We start from the raw sequence: 22,598 nt of genomic DNA on the forward strand, positions 1-22,598 counted from the left end.
CCTGTTCCAAAGGGGACGCACATAACATCCATCCATCCATCCGCTTTAAGCCTCCGCATGTTGCATGCGACATTCTATAAATTAAGCTATGGCCGAGGCTGCTGTGCATTGCGGGTTGTCATAAAGCGGATGCGATTTTGACTCCACATCACTATCAATGTTGGGCTGTGCTGTGCAATATCAGTTTGAGGTTTTATTGGCTTAATTCATGCCTACGGGAGTGAGCGCACAAACTTGGTAAGCATTCACGGTAGTTGCCTGCTGGTCGCCCCCTAAGACACGTGGTCTACTGCTACAAACATTTTAAAGTTAAACTTCCAGCAACGGCTTGCCGCCCACCACACCCACTGGCTAGACCTAGCCAGCATCACTTTGTCTGCAAACAAAGTTGCGGTTTGGTTGTAGAATAAGGAATCAATGCAGATTTTGAGCACCTACACAGCCTACACTCTAGCGAAATGTGGAGTACGGTGGGGATGATGTCACTGTCGGCAATATAGTGCCACGTAGTACTCGCTTCTTGCGGAAATTAATCAGCATGTGGGTATGCGTGCAACGCTTGGTGAAACTTGTTTTCAAACTTTTGCACTCCAAAGTAGGGAAACTGGCGAAGCTTACACAAGTAAATATGGTATTTGCTTGAAAAAAAAAATACAGCCTGGTAATGTAAAACAAAAACATCCAATGGTTACGATACTCCCTAATGCGAAATTTGAGCACAGCTCTATACAGGTTTTCATTGCGCAATATATTGAGGGAAGGAATTTGAGACCGAAATCACCGCACCGACTGGCAGTGGGCCAGTGCTGTCAGCACCTTCGCAGAGGGAGGTGCAGTATGGGAATGCTGGCATGAGTGGCATCACAGCCACGACGACGAACATGCCAGCAGCGTTTGCACGGTTACACCGAGGGACGGCGACACTCAACCCTGGAACGGGCGCCTAAGAGCTGCGCTCTGATATGCTAGTGTGGACAACCAGGGCACAATTTTGTTTCATAAATGGTGTAGGATTTGGAGGTATTGTGGTCTTGGAGTCTTGGCATCAAACTGAGGGTAGCTCTCTAGCCTACGCCACCGGTGCGTTTAGAAATGGGTGGCTGGCCTACGCTACCAGATTGTCACACAGAGGCTAAGTGGGCCTGCACTGTCGTTCGAACTTTCATGGGAAGCGTTGCCAACTAGGCAATGAGTACGAGTGCAGGAGGTTGGAGGAATAGAACGGGGGGTTTATTGACGTGGGTGAAAAAGGGCAAACTTATTTACAGGAAAAGGCATAATATACCCATACTGGCAGGAACATCGAGCACAGTACACACAGCACACAGCTACAGGCTACCTGTTAGAGCAGAGTGCATCGTTCTGTGAGAGCACACGTCGTATACTGAAGATGTCTCTTAAATACCCTCAGTCTTCCCTAGATCACTTGCTATGAAAATTCATAATGTTCCAATCAACCAGCCCGGTGGTTCGTATTGGCACAGCACACTGCCTCCAGGGAGAAGGTTGACACAAAGCCTACACACTGCCCCCAAGCTGATCCTGAAAAGGGGAATGCAAGCATACCAGAGCAAGTGTTTCACTGACGACTGGGGAGATGTCAATGGCCCAAGCTCACCAGAAGGTAAAGTTTCTCCAGGTCTTGGCATCTTTTGTTGAAGTTCTGGAAAAATCTCGGCCATCTCTCTCACGCCGACCTCTAATTTGCTGCCACTTTCAGCATATCAGTGTCGACGTTGACTCGGTGGAATGTTGTTCGACATCAGTACTGCAATGACTTCGGTCTACTATCTTTGGCGAATATGCCAAACATAACAATGGACGTATATACAAAGACAACACTATTGTACACCTGAAGACCTCTTTATTTCAAACAGTGCAAATGATATTCCGCTCAGGCAGTGTCCATGGCTTCACCATCTGTGTGTTTCACAATTGTCTCTTCCACCTCAATGGGAACTACTTTGGTTGCCAAGACAGCACTTGTACCCTTCTTGAACTTGTAGCTCAGGTGTCTGTGCAAGAATGGAACAATGACAATTAGCAGTGACAATAAATGGCACATTGCGAAGATGACAAAACAAAGAATTCAATAAAGTATTTTTCAATGTAAATAACTGCAATTAAGTTAAATTCATTGTGAGCTTTGCACAACAGCAACTGTTGTACAAGAATAACCCTTTGAGGGTTTTTGCTGTACATGTATAGCACTGATCTTATGTTTGATATTTTGCATGAATTCAACACCACTGGTTGCTGTGAGGTGCTGCCATTGCTACTCAGTCACACAAACTCATTTAAAATTGCATTTCCACTCTCCGGGGCACACAACTAAACTTGTTTACCTTCGGGTAGGTTTGTGCAAATATCAATTTATGTTCAAACAAGGTCGAAGCAAATAGTAATTATATAGCAGAATAATTCGAAAACAAATAGTTAACAACAAATTAAATTCTGGGATTTTACAAGCCAAAACCATGATACGATTATAAAGCATACCGTAGTGGGTTTAATTTTGACCACCTGGGGTCCTTTGACGTGCACCCAACGCATAGTACACAGATATTTTTCCATTTCACCCTGCCCCCATCTAAATGCGGCTGCTGCAGCTGGGATTTGATCCCGCAACCTTGGGCTTAGTAGTGCAACACCAAAGCCACTACACGGAACCACAGCGGGTAGCGAATAGTTCAAATAGCTTTGAGATTTTCATAAAACCTTGACAAAAGAGCCAAACGGTGACAAATTTAGGTTGGTTCTTTACTGGCTAAAAAAACAACAACAAAAAAACACAAAAAACAACAGGTTAATCTCTGGAATCAGTTTATTTTCGAAGTGCTGTTATTCAGACATTTTTGTGCAAAAATTCAAGATCAACCTTTCTTACAACTCCAGCAGCACAAAAAGATTGTTTACAGGCTCTTTCTCACTGTTGTGCTTCAGTCTACCAAAAATGTTGTGGTGGTTGAGGCCACTGCAGCATTTCACGTTCCCCTGTTGTTATGATGCTGTGAAATGCGGCCTTAACTGCACGACCCCGGCACTTTATACTGTGTTGCACAAATCCAGCTTGATTTCCGTCTACACGCAAGCTTAACACATTCCATTCTGCAAGTGCACAAATAAAATTGGTAGGCACGCTCTCCACTTTTGCGGTCCCGAGTCCAGCCTGCACATATGATTTGGAGCCCGATCAGCCACAAACTTCCAGCGACGGTTTAGGCCTACCTGCCACGCCTGCCTTGGCGCTTGGCTTTAAAACCAGCACTATTTTGTCTGGTGTTGGCCACCAAAGTTATGTTTTAGCGCTGTGTCGACGCAACCTTATTCATAGTGGCCATACGGCTCTTGGGAATCCGTACAGCCGCTGCAAATAATATGTTTGAATAATCAAGCAGCAGTAGAAATTAGCAGGCAACTGTAAACGAAGTCGTCTGTCTTGGTTATGAGCTAAGCGATGCAGCTTGCTCACCAAAATTGAAGTTGTCGATTATACGCATTTTAAATTTCTCATATTTTTGATCATATATCATGCAACAAAATTCTTTTAATTTAACAGTAAAATCAGGCTGCAAGCCATATGCGAATTTCCGACTTGAGGTGTGGCTTCATGGCAGTGCGAGTTTCACCTCGTGCGGTTTCACAACAGTGCAGTTTGCACTGCTGTGAAAACAACTATACGGCACAGTTTGCCGCCGTATGCGGCCTGCGCAGATGTGAAAACACCTTCAGCACAATGTTTTCTTTCATCAGTGTCGCAGAAGAGGTGGAGTACAGAGCCACTGGCCGAAGATATGTTGCAGATTATTTGTGCATCTATGAATGGAGACTGGTTGCACAAAGATTTGGTTGTATACAGTTAATTCTGCAGGTTATACACATGGATTTTTTCTCTTTCCAGGGTGGTGTAATTGGGCGTGGGGCTTATACATGAAAAAGAAAATTTACATTAATTTGTTATGAATACTTCAAACACTCAAATTCGAGCTGAGGCGAATAGCTAATATTCAATTGAGTATTTGAAGATATTGAATATTCGCACTAGCCTACCTTCAGGCGCTCACCCACGTGGTCGCATGCGCGTCGTCTGCTACCTCCAAGGTCTGCATAGAAGCGATGCTATTGTCTTTTACGGCCACCACTATCATGTTCCCAGTAGCTTTCCACTCGCACAAGGCAGCCGCACGCTACGCAGGTGCCACATGTGCGCGACTGTGAGCCGGTGCCCGAAGCAAAGACCAACATGAGATTCATGTGTGTTGCTTGTGACAAGGCGGGGCGCTGAGCCCTGCTTCAACGAGTGCCATATTCTAAAAAATACTTGACATTTTTCTATATATCGAACAGCAGCAGGCATTTGTGTATAAATACAGTCGGTGCATGAAACATGCTTTTGGGATATGTTTCTAACCATAAATATTGCTGTAAATATTTTGCTCGATCTCTTATTTTATGGTGTGGTTGTGTATGTCAGTAAAACCTAATTTGGATTTCACGGGACCGAAAAAACGTGTCCGAACTAACCAAACGTTGAATTGTCGAGGGTATCAAGGAAACAATAAAATGCTTATTATGCCAACACATTTTTATTCACTAAATGAATCAGCAAATCCTGTTTCTATTTTGCACAAGAGCAGTGCGGAAACTGCAATTCTTGTCATCCCATGATTGATTAACGCTAGCAGTGGCGAAGGCCTCGTGACTTCCTTCGCAGTGAGGCTGCGGCGCGTCTCCATCTAAGACACGCTTTTTACTACTGCGTGCACATACTGATTATTTTTTTCGCCAGTGAGCTGGTCGCCAACAGATCATCGATCCATTACAGTCGACTCCCGTTAAAGGGACCCTGAAACGATTTTGATGATTTTCTACAAATGTACTGAGTCGTTAGAGTAGGTCACTCTGATCATTAATTGATGCATCTAAGTGCTCCGCGTAAAGCGTGTAATTTATTATAAGGTTTTAAAAATGCACATCGCTGCCGATCGCAGCACACTGAGCGGCGGAATTTTAAGCCGCCCCTACCGTTATGACGCAAATCACCAATATGACATCAGTGGGGCGAGCTATCCGATTGGCTGACCAAGGCATGTGATCGATAATTTTTCCCACTTTATGATAAACAAATGATGTTCGTAATAGTTGGAATGTTAGTTAATTTGTTTTTATAAAAAGAAAGTAACATAAAGGGAATGCACAAGAACAATTTTTCAGTGCACTTAAGCACTTCCGGCACACAGCAAGTGTCGTCTGCTTGTGTTACAACGTGCTCCATCTTTGACAAGAGCTCTGCCGTCAGTGTCGGTCTGTCTTTTCGCGAGCACTATGATTCGACTTTGTTGCGTTGTGGACTGCAAGTGACGTAGCGACTGGCAATATGTCTAGCTGCGACATCGTGTCCCTCTGCAAGCCAGTAGACGAGCAGACTGGCTGCAGCGCATCGAACTGCTGCTATCCGATCGGCACCAGGATTTGCGCGATTGCGGCCGTCACTTTACATAGGAAGATTACTAACGCAATAGCATTTCGCAAGTTCGGTATTAGGGTAAACGCAAGCGCAAGGGGACAGGGCCTGGCCGTGTCCCCTTGCGTGTCATTTCATGGGATGAACAGAAGTGCAAATGTGAATGGTCTGCATAGTGCAGCCACCTGGTGGCATAGAGTTCAACCAGACACAGTAGCAGTAACAAAATGTATTCTTCTTTGCTGCTGATGTAAATTTTTCGCAGGAGTGTAATTGTTAACACATTGTTTTTGTAAATGTTTAAAATATTTTGCACTTGGTTAGAGAAATATTAGCTCTTTTTTTGGCTGGTTAAGCTCTACGCCAATGGGTGTCTGGACCGTGGAGACCGATCAGGCAGCTCACGTACGTCTACGCTGAAGTTCCTTCATCAGCTTGAGTTTATGCCTCCACCTTTCCGTCGAAATGTTCACCTAGTGTGTGGTTATCGGAATACCAGACACGTTCGACGCTGCGACAAAATGCTCGCAACGCACACTGCTTCGATAGCTTTCACTTGGGGTTGACGGCCAAGTGGCTAGCAGAGAGGTTTTGCGCGGGCGGGGGCCGGCTCCAAAAGAACCGGAAGTGGACGACCTGACGTCGCATCGTGACGCAGAACCAGTGAAAGCGGAGCTTAGCCCCTATCGCTCGGTGAACAAGTTGAGGAGGATAAGCATGGCTAGGGAGGAGGGTAACTTGTAATCGCTTGTAGCTTCATAAATACGTAACGCTTCACTTAAATTGTGGTGCGAATGTTCTACTTAAGCTGTACCCTACGCGTCTACAAAATTTGTCCGAACCGTTTCAGGGGCCCTTTAATACGAAGTTCACGGGGACCGCGAAAAACTTCGAATTAAACGAATTTCCAATTAACCACAGCGAACAAAAAGGGGCATATTTACTTTAAAGCAGACTTTATGAAAAAAAAAATGTTATTGCCGTCTGCTTCTGCTTGCAGAATCTTGCTGCGGATAGCAAGTTCTGGAGGCTGTAGATGTGCCCGAGTGCTTCCTCGGCGTTGCTCTCTGCAGCAAAAAACCGCTGCGAGAGCAAGGCCCGCAGCTACATAAGCAGCCCGCGGTTGTGGCTCACTTCCAATGTCGTCGCCCATGTCACCTCCGTTACTAGGCTCGTTGGGCCAAACAATTTCGATGATTTCAGTGTCCATCAGCGCACCGCACGTTTCTACAGTGCATTCAATGGCAACTTAGTCTCCGAAAGGGATGTCGCTGAGAGCTGCTTGAAGACTATTGTTGTTAAGCTCACTTGTGTGTGCCCCCCCCCCTTCCCCCGCTGGAAGACGAATCATCTCCTGCGTCACTTGCAAAGAAACCACAGGCCCTGATTCAGTTTGCGATGGTTTCCTCTTTAATGCGACCCCACGCTCGCGCCGGCATGTGGATGACTGTTCATACACAATAGCATACACAATAGTTGTTGACACAAAATAGCATCCGCTGGAGAAGATGATTCAGGTACAATACCTTTACATTTTTTATGATCCCCTGGTCCATGGGCTGTAACACCCATGTTGTATTGGCTGGCAAGTAAGCGATGCGGACGGCAGTCAAGGGCGGCACATTCATGTAGGCACTGCACTATTCCATCAGGAACAATACCTTGTGGTTCGACGACACGAACTTGCGATCCAGTTTAATTAGCCAGTCTTTAAATATGTCTGCCGTCATCCAAGCCTTCCTGTTAAATGCACAGTTGACGGGCAGCGTTTTGATACCTTTAAAACACCTAGGCTTGGCGGCCTTACCAATTACCAGCAGGCGACATCGCTCAGTGCCAGTCATGTTCGCCGCAATCAGAACAGACACTCTCTCTTTACTGCGTTTCCCTCCAGCACAGTCATTGTCCTTGAAGGTCAAAATCTTCTCGGGTAACATTCTGAAAAAAAGTGCCGTCGCGTCGGCATTGAAGATATCTTCCGGCTGATACTCGCTCAAGTACTCATGAAGCTTGCTTCTCTCCATGTTGCACATGTTTCCTTGTTGATGGATGCCCTTTCTCCACTCACGCTTTTAAACACCAGGTCATGACATTGCTTAAAGCGTGTCAGCCATCCATCAGAAGAAGCGGAGTTCTCAATTCCTAGCATTGTAGCAAGCGATAAGGCCTTCGCTCCAACGATTTCATCGCTGAGCGGGAGATGGTTACTTCGTGCCTCCCTAATCCAAATGAGCAGTGCTTGCTCTAACTCAGAGTGGGCGTCGGTGCGCATTCTCTTACAAGAAATTTTGAACTGATCATTTTCAAATGCTTCGAGTATCGAGCGCTTGTTCTTGAGGAAGTTTGAAAGAGCGTTTGTCTTGATGCCAACTTCCATGCAATACCTTACTTGGTGGTGCCTCCTTCCTCAACTTCTTTCGAAATTTTGACTTTCGTCGTCAAGTCAAGCGTCCGATAAGGTCCGCGAGTTGCCATTGTCGCGACTGCACCCAAAATGTGCGTGGAACTTCATTGCACCTGAAACTACCAAACCCACTGGAGGAAACAATCGGAGAGGCCCGGAGCGTGCTGTTTGCACATGTACACTGTAGCACAAGGCTAATCTTGCCGCTTCATGATCTGCGGCGCTGTAGTCAGCTGCGATGCCAACGGCCCTGGTGCTTAACGTTGAAGCTTCATAAGCTGTGGCGCTGTGGTCAGCTGCGATGCTAATGATGCCTGTGTGGCACACAAAGCTGTTTTGCACATTAAAAATAGAAAATTTATCAAACATTATGATCGCCTCCAGGCATTTAATTGAAAATAACTTCTAATCAAACAATATTTTAGACTTCTAGATTCCAATTACCGAGTGTTTTTTTCTGTTGGATTGCATGCAATACCAACGGGACCCCCATTTCACTTCCAATTAACCGACAATTCCAATTTAGCGACTTCACATTATTGGGAGCCGACTGTACAATGTAGCTGGTGCTCTTTGTCCTTGACAGCTTTGCAAATGAGTCAAAACGAAAGTATTCTTTGCCACAACCACTGCGGACGTAACTGCTGCAGACGCACCCACAGCCGCTATTGACGGAATCATGAATGACAACCCTGCAGTTCTGCAGGCACGCGGCAAACGCATGCACCAAGTCAAAACGAAACTACCGTTTGGTGCAGCAACTGCAGAGAAAATCGCGGTTGCTATGAATGCAATCACGGATGGCGACTATGCAGTTTTGAAGACATGCAACCGACGAGTGGACAGAGTCAAAACGAAACTACTGTTTGCCAAAACCACTGCAGAAGAAGCCGCGGTTACTACTGACACGGTCATGGATGGCGACTACACAGCTATAAAGGCACACAGCCAACGCGGTGTTATGCATGGCAGTAAATGCAAGAGAAGGATTTAAAGGCACAAATAGGGACGAAGTGTTCCGGTGTTGCTGTCATTCATGTACGAGTTCCGCTGATGAGTATGGCTAAGCAAACTCTGCCGCTTCGTTTCAGTTGGATGCTAGCATTGTCTTTGCTCTTTTGCATCGCACATTTGCGGCACTCCGCACTGCCTGAGCTTTGACAGTTGTCCTAATTAACCGATGTGTGGCCAAACACATCCAAAAGAGCGAGCGATTGATTGCCTTAAACAATACATATGCCTGATTGGGCCAGAGGACGAGTCCGAAACGTACAATTTTCCAAATTAACAAGGGTCGAATAATGAGGTTTTACTTATACTGCTCGTGCGTATAACATGTTTTTGAAAGAAAATATTGTTTTTAATAAATTTTTACTGTAGGTGCTCATGAATTTTCTATAATTTCCTACTCCTACAAACTGCAATATAAAACATTGACCCAGGGGGCACAATTAAACGTGCATCGGCACCCTCTGCTGCAACAAGCCGCGCGACGCTTCGCATTAAAGGCAAGCTGAAGAGTTTCCCAGAAAAAATGAGTGAAGAGCTGTACGTAATGGTTTTCAACCCTCTGAATTCGAATATTGCATCGAAATTGAGCGAAAGAAAGTGCAAACAGATGTTATTTCAACGAAAAGTGCAGCAGCAGACTCGGAGCAGCTCGCGCGCCTTGGCCGGGCGCCTCGTGACTTCAACAATGGTGTTCGTCCGGACCGACAGCTGCTGCCACACATGAAGTATGGTGCAAGATGGTTTGCGCTGTGGTTTGGTGAGACGGTAATGGTAAATTTCGAGAGGTGGCGTTTCTCTGAGGAGTTTGCCGTTGCTTCCTACAAGTACGTAGCCGGCCTCTCCAAGAAGCAAAAGATGCTGGTAGCAAGCAGTGCTTTCGACGCGAACAAAAGCGAAGTGTTAGCATCTCCTCGTGTTAGAAATGTTCTTTGGTGAGTATGTTTTTTGCAAAGCTGCATTCAGCGTTCCAGTGAGTTCCATTTCCGGGTAAACAACTGTACTGTTATGTTCCTGCATGCCTCCTCATGGAACGTAAGTAGGGGGGCGATCGTTGGCATTTGTGCGCTGCCCCAAAGCTGTCGGCAATCTACACAGACAGTTCACGCGCGGGAAAAGTTTTCCGGCTCTTGTAACACGTGTAGTGACCTTCATCAACGTGCCATCTGCACGCTACTCATAACCAGAGCCGTAAAGGTGGCGAATTCCGTCAGCTACGTGAGACAGTTGGTTTCTCTCTGTGCGCGAGGGGGAGTGCAGCGTCCTGGCATGCGCCGGCTTTCAAACACATTTAAACTTTACACTTGCACTGCGTTATGGTCATTGCATGTAGGCCGTTTCACAACACACATGCGAATAGAAAATTAACGGCGGTTTGCGACGAAACCTGCGTCAAGGGTGGGAGATGATAAACATGTACCTTCCGTTCAGCGTGCTAACACGAAGGAGCTAGCAGTAAATCAAAATCCAGGTTTGGACGAGTTCGTGTATTCATAAGGTCTTCCAAGAACAGTTACCATCCGTCCGGCCACATTCGTCCCGCCTTTGTGCGTTCGTTGCCCCGACCTTTTCGCGCTGTGTTTAGAAAGCCTGCTAGCAGCAAGTCGTACTTTCGCTCATTCACGCATCATTGATAAACTCTGGTAGTAATCGTCGTCACGCAAGTGGTTAGAGCACAGTACTGTTGTTGTTGAGTGCTTGAAATTCTTTCAATTCACAGCAGCCTCCCACTCAGCTGCAAGCTTCTTGTCTTACGGGAAGTAATGGAACATGGTCGGGGCCGCTGGTTTTCGTGCAACCATACACTACACAGAACGCCGGCATGATCGGCCCGCCACTTCAATTGATGCTGTGCACGTCAACTACCACTCTACATACACAAACAAAGGAATGCAGGGTCAAGCGAAGCAGATTATGACGGCATGCACGCAGAAACGAAGAGCGGTCAGGCAGGGTTGCGGAGGCTGCGAAGGAACGGAACACCCGTGCTGACGTCACTACGCTGCGCTTTCCGGTCTCCGCTCGCATCCCATCGAGCGCCACGCGCTCGACGGGGGGCGGAGCGACAGCGCAATTTTAACCGGGTTATTACGTCGCTCCTAAGTGAAAAATCCCGCCCAAAATTTTACCTGCATGGTTTACAAGGTTCCCGCATCCGTATATAAGCGTCTTATTGAATTCGATAGACTCTTCAGCTTCTCTTTAAGCAGGAGACACATGGTACGAGTCGGCGTCAGATTCGACGTGTGGCGCTGCACGCTCCGGCATGCAGCATTTGACGGTTCAGGACACACGGTACATGCATTGAAACGAGCGAGCAGCATGTAAGCTCCACCCAGATCCAGCAGCTCAGCTTGTACGCTCAGAAGACTTCATATCCATGGCAAGAAAAGCAATATAAACAACGTTGCACAATACTGCTTCGCTTTATGCGAACACTCAATAAAAGTATGGCTCTGTGAGTGACAAAACACTTCACAACAGTGCGTTGTCCACTGATGGCTTCACTGACAGCCAGCGATAGGGCCGGCAGGCTTATTAGCTTGGCTGACGCCGCGGTCAACAGCGCTTCCGATCCAGCCTGAGCTCGTCAAAGAATGCTTATTTTTGCCAGAATGATTAACACTGTACACTTAGTTCGCCCGTAATTAAATACAATTGGTTTACTCGACGCAGTCATTGCGAAGGACAAGCATACAAGCCAAGCAAGTAGCATCGCTCAGATGGTCAGTGTGTACTGTCTGCCTGCGAAATGCCCTCGCATCGCCGCTCCCGATCTTGCCAGTAGTTCAGTACTAGTGTACTAGGCACTGCTTTGCAGAACAGGCACAAGTTCGAGATAATTTTACTGAACTGGTAACTGTTTCGTATGAAAAATGAATTGTAGTCGGCAAGAAAGAAAAAAAAAAAAGACTGCAAGAAATCGGCCCGCCGGCGCTGCCTCTGGGGAGAGAACGCAGAGAATGTCACATGCCAGCCGCGCTGTCATTGGCTGCGGCCAAATGACAGTGCAATAGTCGGATGCGTTGGACGATAAAAGCTGCCCGGTTTGTCGCATGCCAGGCGTTCGATCCGGCGCTTCGGCATGACAAAACACCTCAATTTCAGCTGCCGTTCCGGTGCATCGGATGCCGGATCGAACACCGAATCGGACCGTGTGTGTCCCGCTTTACATAGATGCGAACAATAGTCGAGTCTGTCAAATATTTTTAGTTACTTCGGATCGCACATTCTCCCGTTTAGCACGCTTTTTTTTCTCGATTTTCTTTTTTGTAAAACGTATGAACGAGGTTCTACTGTATTTGGTCACACAGTGGTTAATTCTGACAACTCTTTGAGCTCGCCGAGTGTGAAGTGCCATAAAGGTGCAACACAAAAAGCCAAAACCAGCGCTACTGTCCAACCAAAATAAAGCGGCAGAGCCTGCGTCACCATAGTCATCATCGAAAATCATACGTGAACAATAGGAACACTGTGCCTATTTGTGCTTTTACAGCCTTTATGCGTGCGTTTACCCCCATGTATTACACCAGGTTGACAGCGTGCCTTCATAAATGTGTAGTCACCATCCATAATTGCATCCATAGTAACTATGAGTTTTTCCCAAATCAGTTGTGGCAAACCGTAGTTTTGTTGTCATTCTACGTATATCAGCCACGTGCCTTCAAAACTAAGCGGTGGCCGTTGATAATTGTGTCAACAGTGACTGCGGTTTCTCGAAACAGTATGTAGTTTCGTTTTTATTCTGTGCACGTCAGCCATGCGCCTTCAAAATTGCATGATCGCCATCCATAATTATGTCAATAGCGGCCACAATTTCGTTGACAGCGGTTGCAGCAAACAGTAGTTTTGTTCTGACTCTGCAATGGCTATACACGCACTCTCACAAACACGCCGCAAGCTGTTGAGGGTGAAAAGCACTGGCTACATTGATATGAACAGACCATCTGTTCGTGACCAGCTCAATGGAAAATAATAATAATAATAATAATAATAATTTTAATGTGCGCACAGTAGTGGACAGAATGTCTCGGATGAAGACGCGCACCACAGCCGCACTGCGAAGGAAGTCGCCAGGCCTTCGTTGCTGCGAGTGCTAATCGGTCACGAGATGACAAGAACTGCAGCTTCCAAACTGCTTTGGTGCAAAATGGAAACAGGGTTTGCCAATTCATTCAGTAAATAAAAGCGTGTTGAGGTAGTAAGCATTTGTTTATTTGTTTTCTTGATACCCTCGATAATTCTACATTCGGTTAGTGCGGACATTTATTTCGGTTCCGTGAGATCCGAATTAACAAGGTTTTACTACTCAATAAATACCTCTTTAAGCTTAGCATTAAGTGAAAGTGTACCGGGAGCACTACATTAATTAACTAGCTGTTGGCAAGTAAAAAAGTTGCTGTTGTAACTTACCGTTCACCCTTCTTGTTTGCTTCCTCATAAGGACGAGCACGAGTTAGTCCTTCACGAGTAATTACAACCATATCAACGTTGCCACCTGATCCCAAGTCATTGAAGATACCAGCAGCAATAGCGTCTCTCACCAACTTCTTTCCATCTTCCAGCTGTAAGAGAGTACACAAAGTATGTGGCGCTCAGAATCCACTCTTTTTTCACAAAGGCACTAATACTAGTAGCATGTGTGTATCCACACATGTTACTAGGGGGGAGAAAGAGAGAAGATATACAAAAAGCAGAGTGGTTAATTTTGTTACTGTTTATGTCCTATTTTCGCACTTCAACTTAATGTTAATAAACAATGGAGTTAGGAAGAAAATGCAAATCTGATGTGCGGGCAAAAAAGTGGTGATAGTAATTCATAGACGCAGCACTGACAGCTTCAAGGAAGCCTTCTTCACAATCACATGAGGGAGCTGAAACGTCTTTCAACAAATTTTACCTGGGTCACCCACTGTGTATTATTACTATATCTTCCCTGACTCGAGGGCATTCCATCACAACCTTGATTTTAAAAGGCGCTACAGCAGACTTCTGTTACTTAATTATATTTAAGTTAATTCAATTTTTCAGTTAATCGCGACCAAAGGTCCTGGCCAGTTCATATATCTTTAGTGGAACTTTCATTATTTTGATAGCCCTCTCCGAATAATTCAAATATGACTGGTCAACACATGCATGCACCTGACTTCAATGGCTGTGGCATCAATCTTGGCATTGCTAGAGGAAAGTGAATATGTTAGACACATTATCTCCTGCCAAAAATGCCCATTCTTGACAGGCTTTTGACATATTCTGAAGAGAAAACGGTAGCTCAAAGTGAATAACTCCTGTATTTATCAGATTTTAATATGAACGTTTGTTCAACAAAATTGGTCTGAAAACGGTCTACAATAGGGTATGAAACCAAAACCACACTCGCAACATCAGGAGCAGCCTACTCTCAAAGCAAGTGTTATCACCATTGCCATCACATTATCATCATCATCCTTTTTTTTTTTCTCTTAATGTGAACTAGAATATCAGCTATCCCCATTTGCTCTCTGATCCACACCGCTCTCCTCCTGTCTTCTAACGTTACGGCTAACATTTTTCATATCACTATACACAGTCCTGAACTTGTTCTAGAGCTTCTTTGTTAAAGGGACCCTGAAACGATTTTGACGATTTTCTACAAACATACTGACTCGCTAGAGTAGGTCCTTCTGATCATTAATTGATGCATCTAAGTGCTCCGCATAAAGCGTGTAATTTATTATAAGGTTTTAAAAATGTACATCGCTGCCAATCGCAGCACACTGATAGGCTGAATTTTCAGCCGCCCCTACCCATTTGACGTTATTCACCCAAATGAAGTCAGTAGGGCGAGCAATCCGATTGGCTGCCCAGGCTGCCGTGTCATTGATAATTTTTCCAACTTTATGGTGAACAAATGTTGTTCGTAATAGTTGGAATGTGAGTTAATTTGTTTCTATAAAAAGAAAGTAACAGAAAGAGAATGCACAAGTAAAATTTCTCAGTACACTTAAGCCCTTCCGGCACACAGCAAGTATCGTCTGCTTGTGTTACAACGTGCTCCGTTTTGACGTGAGCTCCGAGGTCAGTGTCGGTCTCAGTCTTTTCGCGAGCATGATGATTCGCCTTTGTGGTGTTGTGGGCTGCAAACGTAGCGACTGGCAATATGTCAAGCTGTGACATCATGTCCCTCTGCAAGGCAGCAGAGGAATGGAGTGGCTCAAGCGCATCGGACTGTTGCTATCCGATCGGCGCCAGCATTTTCGGCCATCACTTTACACCGGAGGATTACTACCACAATAGCGTTTCGCGAGTTTGGCATTTGGGTAAACGCAAGCGCAAGGGGACAAGGCCTGGCCGTTTGACCGTGCCGTTACAAGGGATGAGCAGAAGTGCAAATGTGAATGGTCTGCACGGTGCAGCCACCTACCTGGTGGCACAGTGCTCAACCAAACACAGTAGTAGTAACGAAGTGTATTCTTCTTTGCTGCTGGTGTAAATATTTTGCAGGATCGCAATCTATAACATGTTGTTTTTGTAAATGTTTAAAATGTTTTACACTTGGTTAGAGCAATATTAGTGCTTTGTTTGGCTGGTTAAGCTTTGCGCCACCAGGTGGCTGGACCGTGTAGACTGATCAGGCCGCTCACGTAAGTCTACGCTAAAGTTCCTTCATCCGTTTAAGTTTATGCCTCCACCATTCCGTCAAAATGCCCAGCTTGCCTGTGGTTATTGGAATATCAGACACGTTCAGCGCTGCAACAGAATGCTTGCAACGCACGCTGCTTCGATAGCTCTCGCTAGGGGTCGACTGCCAGGCAGCTGGCAAAGAGTTTGGAGAGGCTTCACGCGCTCGCTCCTAGAGAACCGGAAGCTGACGACAGGACGTGCCATCATGATGCAGAGCAAGCGAAGGCGGAGCTTAGCCCCGATCACTCGGCGAATGAGTTGAGAAGAAAATACATGACTGTGGAGGAGGGTAACTTTTAATCGTCCGTAGCTCTCTTAACCCTTTGAAGGTTTTTGCCGTACATGTACGGCGGTGGTTTTCTGTCCCGCAAGGTCTTTGCCGTACGGGTACGGTTTCGACCCTCCGTTTGAAATTTCGCACCATAATGACAATGCATGCTTTCTGGGAGGTGCTGCCACCTCTTAGGACTTACAAGAAGCGTTTGAAATTTGTGCTACCTTCTTGGGGAGATAAACAAAACTGATTTCTAGCTTCAGCACATCGCGCAGACTGCGGCAACACCCCTTTTGCGGTTTCGGTTTCGCTGCGCGATCGCAACAGAGGCACGCGAAACGTCATTTTTCTCTTTGTCAGCACTTTCTTGCAGGGGTGGTGGAAGTTGATTTCTATCTTGATTGGCGCTGCTCTTAGCTTGTTTATCACCGCCGCTCGCAAGGTATTCTCGCTCTCAGCGGCAACGCGCTTTCGCGGTTTCGGTTCCGCAGCGTGATTGCAACAGAGGCGCACGAAACGTGATTTTTCTCTTTGTCGGCACGCTCTCGCAGGGCTGGCAGAAGTTGATTTCTATCTTGATTGGCGCTGCTCTTAGCTTGTTTATCGCCACCGCTCACAAGGTATTCTCGCTCTCTGCGGCAGCATGCTTATGCAAGAGGGTGCCTCTGAACTCTGCCCAAGGCAGCCACACACAGAGAAGATGTCATGTGTGCACCAACACAACTCATCGCTCCAAGAGCAGAACAGACACGCATTTTAGGTGTGCAGACTGCGATAAGGCGCTATGTGTAGACCCGTGTTTCAAGGAGTACCACAGTCTGAAATACTATTGAACATTCTGCAGTTCTGAGTGATGCCGACACGAAAATACTGTTCCTATTTTTTTTTTTACTATTTATTCCCGACTTTATACATTTTGTACATTCAAGATCCGCAACAAAGTAATTTGACCACCTGGGAAAGTTTTTTTCAAAATAATTCGACCCTCAAAGGGTTAATATGAGACGCTTTACACAAATTGTGGTGCGAATGATTAACTTTAGCTGTACCCTACGCGTCTACAAAATTTGACCAAACCATTTCAGGGGCCCTTTAATCTTTAAAGGGGCCCTCAACCACTTCTTATCGAAGTGGAGAAAGACATCTGAAGTGAAAATAGCTTATTTTAGAAATACTTTGCCGCAAGAAGTGCTTCAATGTGCTCCACAGAAACAGAGTTATTGGCAATCAAGCATGGCCTCCACTGCGCTCCTGTTGCTTCTTCAATGCCTTGCACTGCGAGGGCTACGGCGGAGTGGGGCGTGCCCACAACACTCCGCCTTCCAACTATCACTGTGGCGTGCAGTTCAAATTTCATTTTGGATGCTAAAGTAGATGCCACGACTCCTGATTTTGGCACCTACAACGCGCTAAACATAAGCCAAATGCGGTTGTCCTCAGCGCGCCGTAGTGCACTTAGCCAGTGGACTTGTGGCAGCACCCAACGGCAGCAGCGGTATCTACGCCACATAGCCAACCAGAGCTACTAATAGCAGCCACGCATGGAAATCCGCTTTATTAAGAAACAAAGTGTCCAGAAGAGAGTGAAGAGCAGGTTTTCTGTTGAAAAGAGAGCGTTTGAGAGAGAGGTGACTTCGCACTCACTCGCGAGCTCCACGCACGACAGCAAAACTTGGCAGAGATGTTCACAGCAATGTATGCTACCCATGTACTATGTTATTTCACCAAGCCCGATGGGTGGTTCTGGGCCCCTATAAGTTTCTGCCCCATATGTTAGCACCGGTAGAATGCAATGATTGTACACTTTTCAACGACTGTGGTAAGCTCCCAGTCAGGATTTCGCAATACCTGCCCTATGCACTCCAGCCCATCTTTAATCTACTGTAAATTTCCTTCTCATGATCAGGGTCCCCTGTGAGTAATTGACCTAGATAAACATACTCCTGTAGAGACTCTAGAGGCTGACTGGCAATCCTGAATTCTTGTTCCCTTGCCAGGCTATTCAAAATTATCTTTGTCTTTTGCATATTAATCTTCAACCCCACTCTCGCGCTTTCTTGGCTAAAGGGACCATGAACCACTTTTTATCGAAGTCGAGAAATGCATTTGAATTCAAATTAGACTACTTCAGAAATACTTTTCGGAAAGACTTCTCCGATGCCTGAGGTAGGCAGGCGAGACAGTGAGCTGTTTGGTATACCTCCCTCCATATGCGACTAGTGAATTCCCGGTAAGTGCTTAAAGTTCTTTCTTTTTCTCATTTTATTTTTTTACACACTACCTTTAAGTGCTGTTCAAATTCGACGGAAATGTGTATCTAGCTGCGTTCATGGCCGCATGCGTACGGGAGACTCCGAAACCACAATGCTAGACCCATTGAGAAAAATTATGCCGTTCCACCTGCCGCAATCAGCAAAACCAGCATATCGTGGATAATTCAAGCATGTTTTGAGGCGCCTAGGATCACCTGGGCTGTAATTCTCCGACCTAAGGTAGCCTGACAGCCAGCAGGGTTATCTGACTGAGCTAGCTTGGATGCTTGGAAGCTTGGAGTGATGCCTGACACTGGCAACGACGCGGAGAGCAAGTGGGGCTATACTAATCCAGGTACAACCAAATTAGGAAGACCCACTAAGCTTCAACAAGACACTCCCTCACCAGAACAGGAATTGGCCTCCCTGGTACAGTATTCAGCCACTCCCTCCCAAATGACTCACTCGATTACCCAATGGCCCTCAGTACCCAGCAGCTGAGAGCACCTGACCAAGGCGGTGGTCAGACCTATAACGCGGCAGAGGGTGCTAAGAATTTCTGGACCCGGACAGGCCGCCAATGGAAATTGACCCTTGCAACGTTTAAAGGGACACTAAAGGTTACTATTAAGTCAACGTGGACTGTTGAAATACCATCCCAGAAACCTCGAAACGCTTGTTTCGTGCCAAGGAGAGACTTATTTTAAGAGAAAATGCGTTCTGAAGCGTCCGCGTACCTCTAGCGCAGTTCAAATCGCCCGCCCTCCGATCGAGGAGAACTGACATCATGGTCTCATAGTGACGTTGCGCCATCGGTGAGTAGAACGGCGTCCGCAGACGGCGCTACGGCTTTTCTGCGCAAAACGCGAACGCGCGGCCAGAAACAGAGCCAAGACAGAGCCGACAGCAGAGCGAAAGCGGGAGTATGGTGGCTAGCGGAAGGAGAAACGAATTACGTCCCACATTACGTCCCACGGCACACGGAGAGTCCGTTTTCGTTAAACTATAGGCTGCAGCGAGCTCGCAGCGTGGTCGGCGTGGTCTATGAGAAGCGACGAGCCTTTTCGCACTCGCAACAGGGCATAAAAATGTGCGAATCGACGCAAAACTCGGCCTAGAAACGTGCTTCGCCACAGCCAGGGCTCAATACGACCCAAGCTGGCACGACCCAGATGTCGTTTCCCGCACCGCCACCAGGCGCCGCTACTATACCTCACACTCCAGCGCAAGACGCCCATAAGCTGGTACTTCATTCTATGACGCTAACTTCGACGCTCGTCGCAATGGACCCTGACACCGACAGATTGGCTCGCGATGGTGGGCTCAACTTCAGCGATTTGAGCACCGACGAGCGCGACCTGCTTCTGAGGGCTCGCACTGCCGGCGTCGTTGCGTACTACGACGGCGGCCTCGACACCGGCTCTCCGGAGCGGGAAAGCAACGAGGGCTTCCCACGACATCACATGGACGTGGCATTCTCGCTGCTTGTTCCAAATGAAAGTTTCGCGAGCAGAACCCTCACAGCACGACGCGATAACGAAACTACTGAAACTCCAAAGCGTGCGCGGCGCAGAGTCGAGCGAAAACGAAACCTTTCGAACACCCATATTACTGCAGGGTAACGTCAAAATGTTATTTTTTCCTAGAATCGAATAGACGTACACAAGTAGCATTTTTTCCGGCTTATAATCGAATGAAATGATATTTTTAATACGAGTAGTTGAGTATTAGTAACACAAATTATGAGGAGACCTTTCGTCATCGGTCTAGTACCGGAATGTCGCTGGGGGGTCTCAAATCGTGTCATGCATTTACCTCAATTTCTCGGTTACTAAAGCTCTGTTCGCGATTATATTGACGCCTTAGACGTTCTAGAACATTGCTCTACCACTTTAACTTGAGTTTCTGGTAACCTTTAGTGTCCCTTTAACACTCCAACCCTGTCGAGTGAAGCTAGCCTAGCAGGACACTTTGAGGAACTATCAGGCATTGTTTGGGATATCATTGGCTTTAGTGAGGTTAGAAGAAATGGTGAAGCTTATAGAGTGCTGACAAATGGCCATGTGCTCTTCTATAGAGGACTGCCAGATAAGAAGCAGTTTGGAGTAGGATTCCTAATCCATAAGGACATAGCGGGCAACAGTGACGAATTCTATAGCATTATTGAAAGGGTAGCAGTAGTCGTAATAAAGCTAAATAGGAGGTATAGAATAAAGGTAGTATAAGCCTACGTTCCAAGCTGCAGTCATGATGATGATGAAGCAGATCAGTTTTATGAAGATGTTGAATTAGCGATAAGAAAAGTGAAGACTCAGTATACTGTAGTAACGAGAGACTTCAATGAAAATGTGGGGGGAAAAGCAGGCTGGTGAACAAGCATTTGGCAACTACGGCGGCGATTCTAGAAACACTAGAGGAGAGGTGTTGGTAGAATTCGTGGAAAGGAATAAGCTGTGAATAATTAGCACCTTCTTCAGGAAGCGTTGGAACAAAAAGTGGACCTGGAAAAGCCCTAATGGTGACACAAGAAATGAAATTGATTTCATACTTTCTGCTGATCCCAGAATAGTGCAGGATGTAGAAGTGTTAGGTAGGGCAAAGTGCAGTGCCAACCTAGAAGCAGTAAGGGTAAAAGCAGACCAATTTAGCTTGGCACTTTCAAACAAATTTCCAGCCTTAGAAAAGAGAGATGAAGATGATATAGAGGCAATGAGTGAAACCATAACTAGGCTGGCTTCAAAAGCAGCAACTCAAGTGGGATGTAAGGCCTCAAGGCAACCAGTAGGTAAGTTCTCCCAAGCAACAAAGGACCTAATAAAGTAAATGACAAAGAATGAAAGTGTCGAATGTAAGAGATCAGATAGAATTGGCGGAATTCTCAAAACTAATCAACAAGGAGAAATTAAGGGATATTCGAAATTATAATGTGAGAAAGACTGAGGAAGCAGTAAAAAAATGGACGCAGCCTGAAAACAGTGAGAAGAAAACTAGGCATCGGACAAACCAAGATGCACGCACTGAAAGATAGACAGGGTAATATCATCAGTAATCTCAAAGATAGCAGCGGAAGAATTCTATATTGACCTGTACAGTATCCAAAGCAGAAACAATACCTTCATTTAAAGTAGTAATGAACAGGTTAGAGAGGCTCCTTCTATAACCAGCGATGAAGTTAGAAGGGCCTTGCAAGACATGAAACGGGGAAAATCGGCAGGAGAAGATGGACTAGCAGTCGATTTAATCAAACATGGTGGAGACATAATGCTTGAAAAACTAGCGGTTCTTTATACGAACTGCCTATCGACTTCAAAGGTCCCATAGAACTGGAAGAATGCCAACATTATACTAATCCACAAAAAGGGAGACATTAAAGAACTGAAAAATTATAGGCCTGTGAGGGTACCGGGAGGCAACTGTGTAGAGTAGCAGGCACGGGAAAGTAGGCAACGGTGTGTGGCGGGGAGATAGAATATTTATTTATTTATTTATTTTCAATACTGCCAGTCTCTTTATCGAGACCATAGCAGGTGGGCATATTGTTACTATGTAAGCGTTGATACAACATTATTCATAGAACATGTGAATACAAAGTACAATGAACTAGATACGCTATACGCTAACTAGATACGCTGGAACGGATGTGTGCACAGTTGGCATGCGGGAACTGAGTGAGTGAAGTAATCGGCGGAGCAAGCCGCATGCAGTGCAGCGGGATGAAACGCGGACTGTGTGTGTGTGCGTGCACCGAGGATTTCCCGAAATAAAGAATGTACTTGACAAGTGGGGGCACGTCCCACCGTCACTTACATGGCCACATTGCAGCCATGAAAATAATCGTTAAGCGCATCGATCTTCTTAAAGGCAAACAGAAGCGTGTACATCGTCCTTTGAATAAAACGTCCACGCGCGCGCACGCGCGCACACACACACAGGCACAGGCACACACACACACAGGCACAGGCACACACACACACACACACACACACACACACACACACACACACACACACACACACACACACACACACACACACACACACACAGGCACAGGCACACACCGCGTGCAGTACGAAACGCACCCAAACACCTGCAGTGCAAGAGGCAATCAAGGCGATGCAAACGAGAGATGGCAGAGTGTACACCCACTAGTTAAATTTTACCCCGCATGCGGCGCTCTCACGCTGGCGCAACAGTGCCGCCCGGTGGTGCCATTCTTGTCTATGGAGGAGTTCCCGAGTGCACATGATAATGCCTCGTTCTGTGAAGAGATATCCGACGGGGTGATCGTTGTCACAACAGACAGAGGTGACGACAGCAGCGGCAGTAACGACGAGACTTACAGTGGCCCATTTTTGACACCGACCCCGATGTTCATGCAAAGTGCGCTGTCGTCGATCGAGTCACTCACTGATTTCATGCACGCTAAGTTATTGCCACCAGTGTTTGCACAGCCGCTGGACGCAATGCATACAGCAATTGTGAATCTGAAATTCCTGCGAAAGCAAGAGCAGGTTTCCGACTACAGTCGAACAT

General features: G+C 46.3%; 1 protein-coding gene across 1 annotated transcript in view; it reads right to left on the bottom strand.

The window, feature by feature from the left end:
- Positions 1-1,844: 1,844 nt before the first annotated feature.
- Prosbeta2 (Proteasome beta2 subunit) overlaps positions 1,845-22,598 on the bottom strand; it is a 42,222-nt gene continuing 21,468 nt past the window's right edge. Inside the window, exons 6-7 of the mRNA XM_075693608.1 lie at positions 13,290-13,441; positions 1,845-2,015 (exon numbers count right to left, since the gene is read on the bottom strand). Of these exons, the coding sequence (XP_075549723.1) occupies positions 1,895-2,015; positions 13,290-13,441 (273 nt within the window). The 3' untranslated portion in view covers positions 1,845-1,894. The remainder of the gene's footprint in view (positions 2,016-13,289; positions 13,442-22,598) is intronic.

The sequence above is a fragment of the Dermacentor variabilis genome, chromosome 1 (genome assembly GCF_050947875.1).
Source record: "Dermacentor variabilis isolate Ectoservices chromosome 1, ASM5094787v1, whole genome shotgun sequence".
Lineage (NCBI taxonomy): Eukaryota > Metazoa > Arthropoda > Arachnida > Ixodida > Ixodidae > Dermacentor > Dermacentor variabilis.